General features: G+C 40.7%; 1 protein-coding gene across 9 annotated transcripts in view; it reads left to right on the top strand.

Annotated features, from left to right (window-relative positions):
• The first annotated feature begins 470 nt into the window (after positions 1-470).
• Positions 471-15,478, top strand: part of EFCAB11 (EF-hand calcium binding domain 11) — a 134,586-nt gene continuing 119,578 nt past the window's right edge. For 6 of the 9 annotated variants that reach the window (XR_004320895.1, XR_004320894.1, XM_032482495.1 and 3 more), the window contains exons 1-3: positions 472-670; positions 1,198-1,293; positions 4,653-4,698. Coding sequence is in view for 6 of the 9 variants with exons in the window: in XM_032482495.1 (XP_032338386.1) it covers positions 596-670; positions 1,198-1,293; positions 4,653-4,698 (217 nt within the window). In the remaining 3 variants the exon portion in view is untranslated. Of the gene's footprint in view, positions 671-1,197; positions 1,294-4,652; positions 4,699-15,478 lie in introns of all 9 variants that reach the window. The other 3 variants (XR_004320893.1, XM_032482493.1, XM_032482497.1) reach the window with 2 other exon arrangements.

Genomic DNA, 15,478 nt, shown 5'->3' with positions numbered 1-15,478 from the left:
TGCTTTGTGGCAGGCGCCGTACTTGGTGCTAAAAGTTACCAGGAGGACAACAGACAGTAACTACCCTGGAGGGCTCGATCCCAGTGACTCGTTGATCTGTACGTGAATCCTGGACTTAACTTGTTTTGATTGGTTCCTTTTATGCTTTGTTCACACTCTTTCTATGTCTCCTATATTGTTTAGCAGAGTGCCATACATCAAAATTATCAAAAGTAATTTATTGCAAGGTGTGGGGTCAGAAAATGAAAGGAATCTTGCAGGACACGTTGAAACAGTACCTGGATGAGTTGGATCCCTAGCCGCGCGCCAGGAGTTAAGGAGACGAGAAGGGCGGAGCCAAGTCTGGGGGCGGGTCTGTGAGCCTCTCGGCCGTAGGCTGTTCCAAGGAAACGTTATTAAACAAAGCTTCTGACCAATAGAACTGCGGAATCAACGCCAGTGCTCGCAGGCCGTCCAATGGGAGGCGACGTTGGAGGTGTTCGGCCGAGTTTGACTTCCTGAACTGTGTTGGGGTTGGCCCGCCGTGGTTTGCGAGCCAGGCTCTGGCTGTGGAGGTCCCGGGTTCAGCTGTCCCGACTCGGGTGTGGCGGTCGCTATGTTCTTCTCCCAGGCTGGGGCCCGGCCACAGATGTGGGAAGTCAGCCCCTCAGAACACAAGAAGTGGGTTGAAGTAAGTGTCCAGAGAGCTAAGCTTTAACTTCACCCAGGGCTCTCACTCGCACAGATAAAGACTGGACTGTCCTTCCAGAGTGTCATGGTTAATGTCCTAGCCTACTAGGGCTTCAAGGCTTCTGCATCCCTGTTTAGTGTTCTGGCTACTTCCAAGTTCCTTCTCTTTTCTCCGCGACACAGTGTGTTTATAATAACCTTCATCTCTCCTCCCGCCTTTCAAAGCCGCCGCCTTTGCCTCACCTTCCTAATTCTAGGACTGAATATTGGGTAGAATTTATCCCAGTGTTTTAAAGGAATTAACCGTGCGATTAAGTCCTTTGCACTTTTGGGGGAGTAAATGTTAGCAATTCTTTAAGATTTCTTGAGAATTAAAATTAGGATAGTGAAATTCCACTTCCGAGCTGGGTTACTACTGTTAGGCTGGGTGTTAGATGTGAGACCTCTTAACTAAATATGAGTTAGTAATAAAAATAATAGGACAAACGGCTTCTGTCATATTAACTAAAGCTATTTAATGTTCTTTAGGTATTTAAAGCGTGCGATGAAGATAACAAAGGCTATCTAAGCAGAGAGGACTTTAAAGTTGCTGTTGTAATGCTGTTTGGGTACAAGCCCTCCAAGGTAGAGCTTTTTTTGTGTCTTTGGGGATGGAGCAGACAACACAATAGTGGATGGATTCTAAGTGCAGAGGGCTAGCTTAGGATGTTTATGAAGCAAACCAGTGCCTTTTGAGCAATTTCAGAGATGTCCAGTGCTGAATTTTACTTGATTCTTAAGAACCCAACCCTCAGGGATGAATTAGAATCCACCAAGACTAAGTCACAACCAAGCTGTAATAATTATAATTATGAGATGCTAGCAAGGTTTCAAGAAGGAAGACTGGGAGGGGGATATTGGTACCAGGAAGAATTCACAGAGGACGTGACATGCAGGGATTTTTTTCCCCCCTTAAATTAAAAAAAAAAAAAATCACTCCATTTAAATTATAAAAATAATGCATTTACATAGTCAAAATTAAAACAGTCCAGAAAAGTATAAAGTTGGATGTAAAATCCCCTACCTCCCTACCAAAGGGTCCCACTTCTCAGGACTTACCATTATTAACAGTTTCTTGTGTATCATTCCAAAGTTTCCTATGCATGACAAACACGCCTAGCATTCTGCTGAAAACATGAGTGGCAGCATAGTATGCCTATTTTATTTTAAGCTGCTTATTTTACTTAGTAATCGATGAATATGAAAGCACACACCGTAACATTAAAAAGAAATAGTTTCCCAGTATTCTCTTTAGCTAGTTTTCTTGCTTTGGTCATCTTGATTGTTTCCATTATTTTTCATTCCTACAAATACTGCTGCAGTGAGCCTTCTTTTATAGCTATGTCTCTACTTGTGGATGTGCATCTGTGGAATAAATTCCTAGAAGTACAAGTGCTAAGTACGTTTGAAATCTTGTTGGGCATTATTGCTCTCCAGGAAAGGTTGCACTAATTGAGGAGAGTTGAGCTGAACTTCAGTGAACTTCCCACTTCAGTAGGACAGATTTCCTGTCCCCCACTCTGCTGCTCCTCTTGTCTATTACATCCATTCTAGTGATGGATTCCTCTTGCTAAGCTGCTGAACTGGAATTAGAGGCAAGACCTCGTCCAGGTTTAAGAAATTCAACTGCAGGCATCAAACAGAGGGAGCAGTCAGGGCTCTGCCTGGAGTGCCCTCCCTTCTACCCTCATTAGACCAAAAGGCTTGGGAATCACTATGGCCCAGCTGTTTCTCATGAGTGGGCTCTACCTGTGAGATTGGAAGCCCTGCAGAAGCCAGGGACCATGTGATGCCCCATTATGCTTAAGTGCACGACAACTTCACTGTTAATAGGTTCTGTTGATATAATATGTCCCATGAACAGCCCAGGTAGGTTCAGAGTGGTTCAACTGCTAGGGGATGCTTAGTTACTGAGATGCTGATTATGGAGCTCGGAGAAGTAGTCGGGGCTGGCTCCCAGAAATTGCAGCTCTTCTGTTAACCCACAATCATTGCAGCTGGAATTCCAAAGCAGGTCAGCTAATGACTCAGCCTTTGAAGCACTGAATTTAATTCAGGTTCAGCTGGAAATATATCTGGTCTCATTCTGCCTTCATCACCCTTGGATCTACTTACTTGGTTTTAATTTTAGAACAGTAGTGAGGAATTTAATGAGAAGTACAGTGATATGGTAACATACATACACTCCATCAAATTTAACAGATTTTCCCTTTTGGTTGAGGTTTTCGATTTTATTTTTTAATCAAATGAAGTGCTTATTGACTGCAGATCACTAAACAGTAAAGTACTGATAACAACAAATCACCGGTGCAATTAACAATCATTTGTACCGTGAACTTTTATTAAGTGACACTTAATGTATTCCCTCTGCAAAGTTTAACAGCTTTTTGCTTTTATACCTGGTTGAGGTTTGGGATTTTATTTTTAAATATTGCTTTTGAGCAAGTGAAATATTTACTGAAAGCACTTATATTATAAATCACTTCTCCATTCATGCAGATGTTTTCAGAATGAAATTTATTAAGTGGTCCCATTTAATAAAAGGAACATTTGCTATAAAGAGATATAAAGATGAATAAGACATAGACCCTACTTTGAAGCAGTTCACAGTTTAGTGTAGAAAGACTTACAAAAAACTCTAACAAATTTTAAGAGAAGAGACTAAAAACAGAAAATGAAGAGGACAAGGAGGAGAGTTTAATTCCAGTGGTAACTGTAAAGGAGTCTGGGCATCATTTAGACCAGCAGAGATAGAACCTTCTGATATGAAGTATCTGGAAGCATTCTGTGGTGGTGGGAGCAGTTATGCCTTGGTGATCGATTGGGTGTGGTGGCCATGTCAGAGTGATGTGACCACAGGACTAAAGGGATGTTGATTCCACCAAGTAAGAAAATTCAGAAGGAGCAGGTTTGGGGGAAAGTCAGTGAGTTCAGATTGGGGCATATTAAGTTTGAGGAAGCTGTGAACACTCCAAGTGCTTTCACTTTTTAAATACTGTGCTGGATGTTGAGGTTATGGTGGTAAAGATTTGCTCTCAGATTGTGCTACCTCCCTTGGATGGAGGAATCTGAAATTGGGTGGAGAGGTGAGGGCTGGGGATGGATTTGAGACTCCCTACAGGTGGTAGGTCGAAACATGAGACTGGATGGCATTGCCCAAGAAGAGTGTACAGAGTGTGGGAGTCAGCAGACTGAGGGTAGAGCATCGGGGGCAGGGGTACCATGAGGAAGAGGTGCCAGGAAGTGGTTACTTGGGAGGAACAGGAGGAACCTGGAATCCAAGGTAGGGGAACTACGTCAGATATTGCCAAGGTTCTAATTCCATGACGTTTATAAAGCTCTTGTTACAATGTGGGAAAATGCTAATGTTTTAATATGTAGTAAAGGCCAGTCCCAAACTTAATATACAGTGTGTTCTCAAATATGTTTAAAAAATGCATAGGAGAAAAAAAAAAAGCCGTACGAGGCCAAAACATTAACAATGGTTTTTCACTGGACAGTTGGTTTTTAAAATGTTTTTCTTCATACTTCAAAAATATTTTTCATGTTTGCTACATCATGTTACTATTACGGGCAGGAAAAAATTTTTAATAAAGTCATAGAGCCCATTGTAACAATTGCCTGTATTTGTATAAAACAGAAAGTTTGTCTTTTAGGTTATGCATATATGTGACAGCTGAGTTGATTTCACATGGTTAAACTGTTTTGGTCAGTGGAATAAAGATTGGAGGGCCATTAGAGTCTGTAGCAATTTAGCGTCTGTTACCTTATAGACAGAAGAGTGAAATGAAGATTATACCTGTCCTGTGACGTTACTTTTTCGCTAGATTCAACAAAGTTAATTTCTCATAAAATACATCGCTTCCCCACACACCAGGAATTAAGAATTTGCACTGTGAAAACATTTGATGAGATTATGTATCCTGTTCTTTCTTGTCTTCTAGATAGAAGCTGATTCTGTGATGTCTTCAGTAGATCCAAACACTTCCGGTAATAGAAAGTTAATTTTTAATACTTTTATTCAGACACCTGTAAAACTAAAACTGAGAACAAATATAGAGACTATAAAGCATTATGTTTAAGCAAATCTTTGTTTTGTTTCTCATTACCCAGAAGAAAGAGGTTTGGTTCTTTTAATTTTGATTAATTAATATACTCATAAGTATATGATTGTTGTGGGAAAATTTTAAACCGTTGACAAGCACAAAGAAAAAATGTTGCTTATAATGTCACCAAACCACGGTGATCTGGGTTTTCTGACTTGAACAGTTGGGTGAACAGAAGTGGCACTTACAGGAATGGGAAGATGGTGGGGAGAAGATTGAGGGTTCCGGAAGAGCAAGAGTTCAATCTTGAATATGTTAAGTTTGAGAAGTTTCGGTCAATGATGTCAAGGCAGTTGGGCTGTATGACTGTGACACTCAGAGGAAAGCTCTGGGCTGCAGAACTTTCATCAGCATGTGGATGGTTTTGAAGCCATGAGGGTGGATAAGACCACCTGAGAGGGAGTGTAGACTGAGACTCGTAGGAACAGTAATCATTAAAGGTCAGGTGGATGAGGAAATGGCAAAGGCGACTCAGGAGGGGCAGAGGGGCAGGAGGAAAATCAAGAGCGTTTGATCATAAGCTAAGAGGAGTGGATACTGCAAGGAAGGGGTGTGGTCAGCACTATGGAACGCTGTTGAAAGGTGTTGAAAGGTCAAGAAGTGAAAGATCTGAAGAGGATCCATGGATCTGGCAAGCTGGGGTGTTGGGTGACTTTAGCAAGAGCAGTGTCAGCACGTGGTGAGAGCGGAGGTCAGGCCCAAGTGGCTTGAAGATAAACGGAAAGTGAGAAAGTGACAATGTGAGTGGATAAGACTTTCAGCAGGTCCAGAGTGGCTGTGGATCAGGAACCCTGTTTGCTTGTTTTCTTTTTGAGCATGAAGAAGAGGTTTCTGAGCTTGGCAAGAATGATCTAGGGAAGAGGGAAGAGGGAAGAGGCAGGTGAGAGAGAAGGGAGATGAATACCTATTGTTTGAGGAGATCTGGCCCAGAGCATGCTGGATTGGCTTTTTAAACATTACTTTTTGGGGAGAAACAATTTACAGCTTATGAAAAGTTGCAAAATAAAAGTAGAACAGAGAAGAGCCATACACCCTTTAGCCAGATTCACTTAATTGCTCATTTATTATCCTGTTTACCTTGTCGTCTGCACTTCCTACCTCTACCCCCTCCTCTCGCTGAGCCGTCCAAACCACCGCACGCTTATCCTAAGTTTATATTGTTACTTGTTTTTGATGTACTTTACGGTCTATATCCCGGTGTTGTCACTTCATCTGATTATGTCCTTAGTAGCATCTTCCATGTCATACAGGAATTAGTCCTTGGCATCACGTCTCTTTACCCTTCTTTAATCTGGGACATTTCTGCAGGCTTTTTTTTTTTTTCTTTTTATAGCATTGATATTTTTGAAGAAGTAGCCCAGCCCTTACTGTTTTGTGTTTTGAGAACAGCCCTCATCGTGTGTTTGATGCTTCTCTGTAATTAGGTGAAGGTTAAGCGTTCTCGCCAGAATCCTGCTCAGGTGACATGTCCCTCTCAGGGTGCCACATCTGTAGGCACACATGTCTGTCTCTCATAGATGATGTTAATTTTTATCACCGGTCAAGATGTTGTCCAGTTTCTCCATTGTATTAGTTCTCTTTATATTTTCTTCTTTTGCAACTGATCAGCAGTCTGTGGAGAGACACATTTAAGACATTGCAAATAGTCTGCTTTTCATCAAAATTTTCCCCTAGATTTGGTCTGCATTTGTGATACTTGTCTGATCCAGTTTTTGCCATAATGATTACAAAGTAATGATTTTATAATCCAAGTGCCTCTTTCAGTTAGGCCTTGGTGTTTTTACTATAAGCAAGAGCCTTCCATTTTTCTTGATTGATCAGTCTGTCTCTATTATCTGTATGGACACATGAATTTGTATGTTTTTTTAATGATTTATAATTCATTACTTAATTATTTGGTGCTCAACTTGTCCCAGATTTGGCCACTGAGAGCCTCCTCCAGCTGGCTCCTGGGTCCTTTTGCCCAGTTTGACTTTTTCTTTCTTTTTAAAAATCTTTTTATTTATAAATTTTGGGCTTACGAAAGAGTTTACTGGATTGTTTTTTGGATACAAGGTTTGGTGTCACCTATGAAACATGACTTTTTGAACAATATTATTGCTAGGGGAAGGTGTTTTTGACATACTCCCTAATTTGATGGAATTTTAAAACCACAGATTTTAAATTTCTGATTAAAAATGTTCATACTTGCAAAATATTCAAATATTGTTTCTTTGTATTTAATTAGGTTGTGACTTCTTGGGGAAGCCTTCCCTACACTTTTCCTTTGGGTTTCTATGTGAGTGTTTCAATCTAGAAAGATTTCTGTCTTCTGGCAGAAGGATTTCCCCCTTTTTTTTTTTTCCCGCATTGGTAGGGTTTCTCTCCCTTAGGAGTTTCCTGAGAGTCAGTGAGTGATTCTGTCTGGATGAAGATCTTCCACTACTCATTTTATTTCTGTAGTGTTTCTACATAAATACATGTAGTTGCCAAAGGCACCCTCACATTCATTATTCTCATAGATTTTCTCCCTTATGCATGTCCTTTGATTCTGCATTAGGGATTTGACTTCACAAGGAAGTTTTTCTTTCCTTAACCAGTTCTCTGATGTACAGACAGGTGTTATTCTGGAAGAAAGGGTTCCCATGTTCCTTACAGGTATAGTGAGTTCTCTGATGTAAAGTTTGCCTTCCAACAAATCCTCCTCCCATTCACTATCCTTAATGCCCCCCCCATGTATTATCTCACATTTAGTAGATATGACTCCATAAAAAGGTTTCCCCTACCTGTGTTACTTTCATATGGTTTCTCTCCTACATGGGTAATTTGTTGTACGTTGAAGGGTAAATTCTGGTGGAAGGTTTTCCCATCTTCGTTACATTCTAAAGGTTTCTCTTGGGTGCGTGTGCTCTGATATAAAGTGAGGACTGGTCTGTGGCCAAAGGGTCTTCCAGGTGTGCCATTGTTAGTCTCCTCCGCTGTCTTTTCTTTTCTCGTGATGTTTGAGAGAGGGTTGACTTGTGGCTGGAGCTGTTCTGTAAATTCCACGAACATTCCCTCTCCTTTCTGAGTTCTCTAATTCTTGAATTTGGACTCACATTTTTTCAGTCATAGAGCTTCCTTTTGATATTTGTTCTGATGTACATGAAAGCTTTACGTTCTGGACAAGAGTTCCCCCATATTCACCACCTCCACCTGGTCTCTCCCACACCTGAGTTCTCTTGTGTATAATGAAGTCTGCCTTATTATGCAACATTTTCTGAAATTCATTATGGCCGGAGGATTGCTTCAGAACTAGAACTTTTTGATACTGAAAACAGTCTTTCCTAGGAGGCCTTTCCGCCTTTGATGATCTGCTCCCGGACCTGCTCCTGAAGGTGTTTCCTTGCATTTAGTATCAGGGATATTATAGCTACTCTTGCATCCACTTCTCCAGCAGATCATTAAGGTGCTTCCTGCCATAGCCTCTTTCCCTAATGATTAATTTTTAAGTATATTTCAAAAGGTTACAAAGTATATTAGTCATCTGAGAAATTCTGGGGAAGATCGGGTTGGAGGAATGAGATTGGAGTGTAGGTGCTTAGCACTTTGCTCCAAAATTACTGTGAAAGGGCTCTCTTTAGTCTACAAGCTTCCAGGCTTCCCCCTTCCTCCTGTGGTCCTGATATCAATGGCAAATTAACCTTCTCAAAGCGTCACTTTCTTCATGACTAAAGGAGCAGACTTATAACCAGGGTCCTAACTTTCCAACCAGCTTCAATTCATGTCCCCTTCAAGGGGATACAGACATCCAAGAGAAAGAGTAAAATGGCCATCCTAGCAAAAAGTCACTGCTGAACTCTGAATGCTGCTAACGTAATTTTTTTTTCATTAGAACTGTTCAACACTGAACCAATTTCGGACCATCAACTCCTTCTTGTCTCCCTTTCAGTGACATGAGTCACATTTACATGTTATTTTTTCTCTAACAGGAAGGGAATGTATGCACAGATTAATTGTTTACCAAATGTATTATCTCTCCTTAATGTTTTGATCTTGAAGGAGAACTGAAATGTTGGCCTTGGTTTTCTGGGAGCTATTTATACGAGTAATCAACTTTCCAAAGTTCTTCTGGGTAGCTGTGACTTGGGAATTCTCCCATTGAAGCTCTTTTTACATCCAGACAAGGTAGTGCCTGGTCTCCAGCATGCCCCCCAAATAGCCCTCCATGCAGGGCCCAGTTGCTGCCTGGCTTCTTGGGGGAAGGTCCAGACTCACATCCTGCACTGACCCTGACTGGGCAAGGTCCTCACATTCCCCCAGGACCTAAACCTGGATGCCCAGACCATACTTCCCAAGAGCTTCTGGTCTCTCTAAAACGTAGGTTGTTTCCATGGGGGTTCCTTGTGAAAATTAAGAAGAGTGGAAAGTTAAGTCAAAGCCACTAGACAGGAGAGAAAGAAAGTCACACTGGGAGAATTTGAGGGCAGCCAGAATGAACAGCAAAAAAGGTGCTAATGACATTTTTAATGCCTATAACCTAGCAAGCAAGTGAGTATCAGCAAAAACAATTTAGGCACTAGGAACAAGGAATTAATGGGAGAAAAAAAAATCAAGCCCTTGTTTAAGGAAGCAGCAAATCAGTGTTGGGGTTGATTTCAATACAGACTATTGCTACCTAATTTTAGAGGGATTATTTCATTACAACTCTGTTCTCTGTGTTGCATTTCATATCTTCTCTAAGTATAGAATATGAAAGAAATTTGCAACTAGAAGAACCTAGAAAACGGTCATATATTCCCTTTTTTAAAATGAAGAAACCGGGCTCCAGAGAGAAATTAAAAAAGACCTTAATCCTGGAATTCGATGGTTCTTTGTTTACAGAGCACTTTTACAGGTGTTATTTATTGTTATTAAAGGTAATATTTATAGCTTTGACTTCTTGAGTGTTTACCATTCAAGCTCTGAGTATTATGCATGGATTGTTAAATTTAATACAACTTTATATTAGGATTATTCCATTTTATAAGTTAAAAAAAAATCCTGAAGCTTAGAGAGTAAACAATCTGCCCAGGGTGGCACCGCTAGCTAGGGAGTAGCAGACCAGGGGAGTCTAATCTCAAACTTACCCTTTCAGCCATCTGATAAACCCTTCCCTTGATGTGCCATGGTTCATATTGGTCATTGCGACAGAGTTGAGGCCAGTCTTCATTGTCCTGGGAACTTACTGAATGAGTTGAAGTCAGGAATGGGTCAGTACTCAAAAGACAAGTCACAAGGTTCTGTGCAGTTGCTAGAGGTTAATGTCAAATTTGGTTCTAAGCTACCAGGTGTCCAGAGCAAACAGGGAATCATAACCAAGTCCGGCGATCAGCATCCACACTACAGAAACTCCTCTTCTAGAGAGATGTAGTTTTCCCTGAGGTGGCATATTTTTCTCACGATGTCACATGCAGGAGAGACTGATGGGTGGACATGGATTCCTCAAACTGTTCAGTAAATACAGCAGTGAATTCTGTAAGGCTGTTTCTTGAATTTTCTTACGTATAGGCCAATGGTTTCATGCCAAACGTGTCTGGGCACTTGTATGAAGGGCAAGACCAAGTGGAGCTCAGATGATTTGACTTCATTATGGGGTAAACTGTAGAGCATTTTATGTGAATAACAGCAGCTAAGATTTGTGGGCCTTTTGCTTACCGTGCCCAAGGCCGTGCAGCACTGCACGCACCTGGCCCCACTGAATCCTCCCACGGCTGTCTGTGTGTTTACCCCAGATCCATATAAAATGTGCCTAAGGAGAAAACCACAGCAAACTACATCAGAAGTTTGTTTCTACTGGATGATTAGATCATGCACTTTTTTTTTCTTTTCTGTTTTATTATATTGTTGTCCTTTCAAAACAGTTGAAAATATTTTACTTTAATACTTAAAAGAAAAAAAAGCCTTCCAAGAAGCTTACTTTTAACCTTCAAATTTAAACAGTGGGAAAATTAGAGAGTGATTCATCGTAATGATGATTATGGACTCTGACTCAGTCATGCTATCCAGGGTCAGTTTAACTGAAAAGTAATTTGTGGACGATGAGGTTAATGGCCAGTTGGCTTGTATCCTTTTATTTATTGCTATCTTGTCTGAGTTGTTTTGAGCCAGAGAGTCGACTATTAAAAGTATGCTTTTTCTAAATTTAAACTTAAATGTCCATTTTCTAGTCTTTTAAGTTCTATTGTAAACACATTTTTTGTCTTTGTTTTGCATATATTTTATTATCTTGGGGTCCTACCTGAAGAACTGAGGCCTGCAGAATAGCAAGGTTTTCTTTGACTTCGGATTTCAATGGACCTCTTAGTTCTTTTCTAAAACCGGGAAACGAGTACACATTATGCTTACCTTATCTTAAAGTCATAAGACCATTTTGTGGTATCACTCACAGATATTCACAACTAAATTAATGTATTTAATTCCCCGTTTAAAGATGCTAAGTAAGTTTCACTGTCGGGGTAGTAAAGAACTAGGAGACACCGACACGGACCTAAAGATGGTTCTTAAATGTAGTATGTGAGGGGGGAGGCTATAGCTCAGTGGTGGAGTGCATGCTTGGCATGCACGAGGTCCTGGGTTCAATCCCCAGTGCCTCCATCTAAATGAATAAATAAACCTACTCCCCCCAAAAAAATTTTAAAAAAAATTTGTTTTTTAAAGTAATATGTGATAGGATGAAAGAAATAGTCACTTCTGTTACCATCAGACTTCACAGGAATACTAGGGACAAAAAGACCTCTAAGAGTTTAGAAGAGTGATGCCTCCTGCCCGAGGTGTGGGCCGGAGCCGGATGTGGAAGGCTGGTGAGTTTTGAAAAGGGGAGAAGCAAAGGGGATAAAGTTAGTTAAGTGGACAAAAGTGGATGCTGGCTGCGAGCTTGCCCTCCATGCTTCGCAGGTGCCGGGCCGTGTGGATGTAGAACTCGGCGTGGACCCGGACTTACCCGCACATACGTGCCCTCACCGACGTCCCATGTTCCGTCCTGTAGACTTTGCCGATACGTTTCTTAACAGGGCAGAGAAGGGGCTTTGTCACTTCCTCTCCACAGCCAGCACTGGAAAAGGCCGGGTTTGCATTTTCTTCTCTGTAGAGTTTCTGCATTCTACCCCGTGGAGTTTCTCCCACAGGCCCACTTTCCCCAAGTGTCCACCCCCAGTGGCTAAAAATCTCTTCTCTCTGATCCCTGCACCTCATTTTACAGTCTTCCCCGCACGCCGCTCAGATTTGCATACCCAAAGCTATCAGCAGTCCTTCTGTTAGTATTCTGTTAATACCGAGTCTTAACGGAAACAGAATCCGCCCTCCTTGGAATAGGTTTACCTCCCACACCAGCAGGACGGACAGTGCATACCTATAAACGAGCTGTGTTCATCAGAGTCCGTGGCCCTGATGGTAGCTGAGTTTCAGAAGGAGGATGTTTAAGGACCAGTTTGCCTAGAAGGAGTTAATGAAGCTCTAAATTCCAGAATACGGTATCAGGACTTTGCACTATTAATGCCGAGGAACCTTTGAAGGTTTACGAGCAGGAGATGTACCTAGTAAAAAGGTTACGATTCCTGTCCTTGTTTGATAGAAATAAGGTTTTATTGGTTCAGATTTCTCTCTTCTACTATAACCTGTTTTTACTCTTCCTCTTCATTTTCCTCCCAATGATACAGTAAAACTTGATTTCTTCCATTAAGGTAGATTCTTTTCTCTTCATTCCCCTACTCTTGTGTGTGTAGCTGGAAGAAAATATTAGTCCTCTGAATTTACTTACCCATCTTACTGTGACAACTCAACATTGTTGATGCCACTTTCGCCTTCTGTCCTTACAGTCTTTTCATGTGGGCATATTTTTCCTGCATGGCCTCCAAAAGTCATAATCTGAATTTTGTTTCTCAAAGTAGGAAAGGCTTGCATTATACATTTTAAAAGGTCGCTTAATCCTTTTAAGCTCTCATTTTTAGGCATTTTCAGTCCCTGGAAAAATTAATATATGGCCAAATGAATGTGTACCCTCCCTTTTCTACTAAATCCAGGACCAGACTTCCAGTCTAAATAACTTGGCATTTTTATTATTTTCTCCTTCACTCTCCCAGTTTATTGCAGTTTCTAATTTAAGCTCACTGTGATAGCCGGAAACTGGATGACCACATTTTCAAGAGGATTTCTCTTTCTGCGCACTGACCCTGAAGCTTAGAACTGTGAGCCACAAAAAATATATATACATAATGAAACTTTCAAGGAAAAATTTACATAGTTTTGTTGGGCTTTTTGAATATATCCACCCATGTGGTGAAAGATGATTACCCTCCTAGGAAACTGCTTAAAAACAAAAAAGGAGAAAAGATAACACTTCTTTCTATATGATATATTGATATCATATATATTAAGAAGTTTGGAAAGAAATATATATATATGTATATATTCATTATAAACATGAAGAATCCCTTTTGCCAAGGGTAGTTTATAAAACAGAAGGAATTCTTCCAATGGTATGGCAAATGCACAGTTGCAGAGTCTGGAGGGATTTGTAAACATTATTGGTCCCAGTGGTCTTTAAGGCATGATCCTCGGTTCTGGACACTTCCAGGTGCACTGCTGGAGAGGGGAAGGTGGGGAGCCCACCTCACTCCAAACTGAATAGCTTTGCCTTCATCTCTACACATCGGGCTTTCCTGTTTTATAAAGAAGAACCTTTTCTACAGCTAAAAACAGAAAAAAAAAAAGTCTGAAAACTATTGACAGAACTCAATTACCCAGGCAATTTCTGAACCTCTTCTGTAGACAGGTTAATAATAAACACAGATAAACACATGGATCTCTGTGGTTCCTATTGTTGGGATCCTAATGTGTAACTGCAGCAAGGTGTGTTTAGGTAACTGTTATTAGTGGGACAGTGTACGTGGAAGACCCAACCTGTATTTGAAATTAGAATGTTCTGAACATACTCTTTTGCTCAGGGATAGACATAGGTAATGCATTTCTCATTGGGTATGAAATCTGGCGCCAATAGAATTATGGGAAGTCTTTGTAAAGTAATTTTAGGTTTGAATATTGTGACAGCAGGTGGAGCTCATGGTAGGAACTCTATTTCTAGGCCACTTAAAGAGCAGCAAGACATATAAAACTTAAGTTAATGTGTTTGCGTTACAGAGCTTTAGGGACAGCAAGCCCTTATGCTTTGAAAAGCTTTGGGAAGTAATCATACGACCATAATAGGAGAGCTGAGCTGCACGGAAGCTTCTCTATCCTTTTTAGAAAAGGGACTTGCATTGGCGTTGAATGCGTTTGCATGTGTTGCCATTGATTTTATCACAAGTTAAGGGCATGGGGATGGGCATGTGTCAGTGGGCTATGTTTATGTGGTTTGATATTGGCTTTAAAAAATAAGGTATACAATCCTGTGGGAAAACAGTATGAATGAACTTGATTACATATATATTTGTGTTATCAGATTGTTCCTTCTTTGTAAGTGGCAATAAACATACATTGAAATCCACACATTCTCTCCTAGGAAACACTAAAGAACATCTAGTTTTTATCTCCCAAGATTTTGAAATGAACACCTGACTACTTTACAGCTCTAAATACTGATGAGTTTTCTGAGTATATGATTTAAAAGATATCACCACTCATGTATCTTTTTTTTTCTTGTAAATCTGAATCACACACTGAACCATGGAGTAATGCTTTTTTCTTATTGTTTCCCTAAATCAAATACAATTAGTGAAGAACAAATATTATGCATGCATTTCCTTTTCCTCTGAATTTTGTTTGTTTTTTACTATATCATATGTATTAAGAAATTGGAGTTTCTAAAATGATTTATTTTGCTGGCTATGTGAATAAAAAGTGACCTAGTTTGGGGCATTAGTTTACAGAGTTACAAGAGCATTTAAAACACATTTTAATGCTTTTTGCTGAAAACTAGAAGTCTTCTATTATTTTGTTTACTTATTCAGCAACATGTAAGAAGTGCCTCCTACAAGCAAGGTATCGTGTTAAACACCACTGTGAACAAAGTTGGACAATAGACAGTGTTTTCCCTCAGTGTGTCTCGGGCAGACAGATGACCAAATAATTACCATAGAACCCAGTAGAGTCTATGATTGTGTTATGAACAGAGGGCTGTTGGGTCACAGGAAAGGGACTCAGCTGGGAGAAACCAGGGGAATCTTCAAAGAAGAGGTAGTGCCCTGGTTGCATCTGGAAGGAGATGTAAAAATTCACTAGAAGAGAAAGGAGAAAGCACCTTCTGGGCAAGGAGCCCGTTGCCCAGCCCAGGCTGATGTGCCTCCGCAGGAGGTGTGAAAGGCCTGTCCTCTTGGGGAGGCACTGGGGATGTTTGCTAGGGAGGCTAGAAAGGCAGACTGGGAAGATCGTGAAGGGTCTCAAAGGACACGCCGGGATCAGTGAAGATGTGATTCAGGAATTTCAGCCATTCTAGATGCTGTGTAATTGATTAGCTTTTGGCGTTATGAAACTAAAGTTACAGATTTGATCCAGTGAGAACAAGGTGTAATTGGACCTCAATTTTAACCTCAGCTAGAAGCTTTCAGTATGTTCTCCAGTCACCAGGGTGATGAGATAAGAGTGGAGCTGCATCACTACATATTCACTGCCGTGGGGGAAATGCTCCGACACTAATTCCATGCAATACATATTTACTGAGCACATGCCAA

This window comes from Camelus ferus, chromosome 6 (genome assembly GCF_009834535.1).
Source record: "Camelus ferus isolate YT-003-E chromosome 6, BCGSAC_Cfer_1.0, whole genome shotgun sequence".
Taxonomy (NCBI): Eukaryota; Metazoa; Chordata; class Mammalia; order Artiodactyla; family Camelidae; genus Camelus; species Camelus ferus.
The sequence above is the reverse complement of the archived record's forward strand: the minus strand, read 5'-3'. Positions and strand labels throughout refer to the sequence as shown.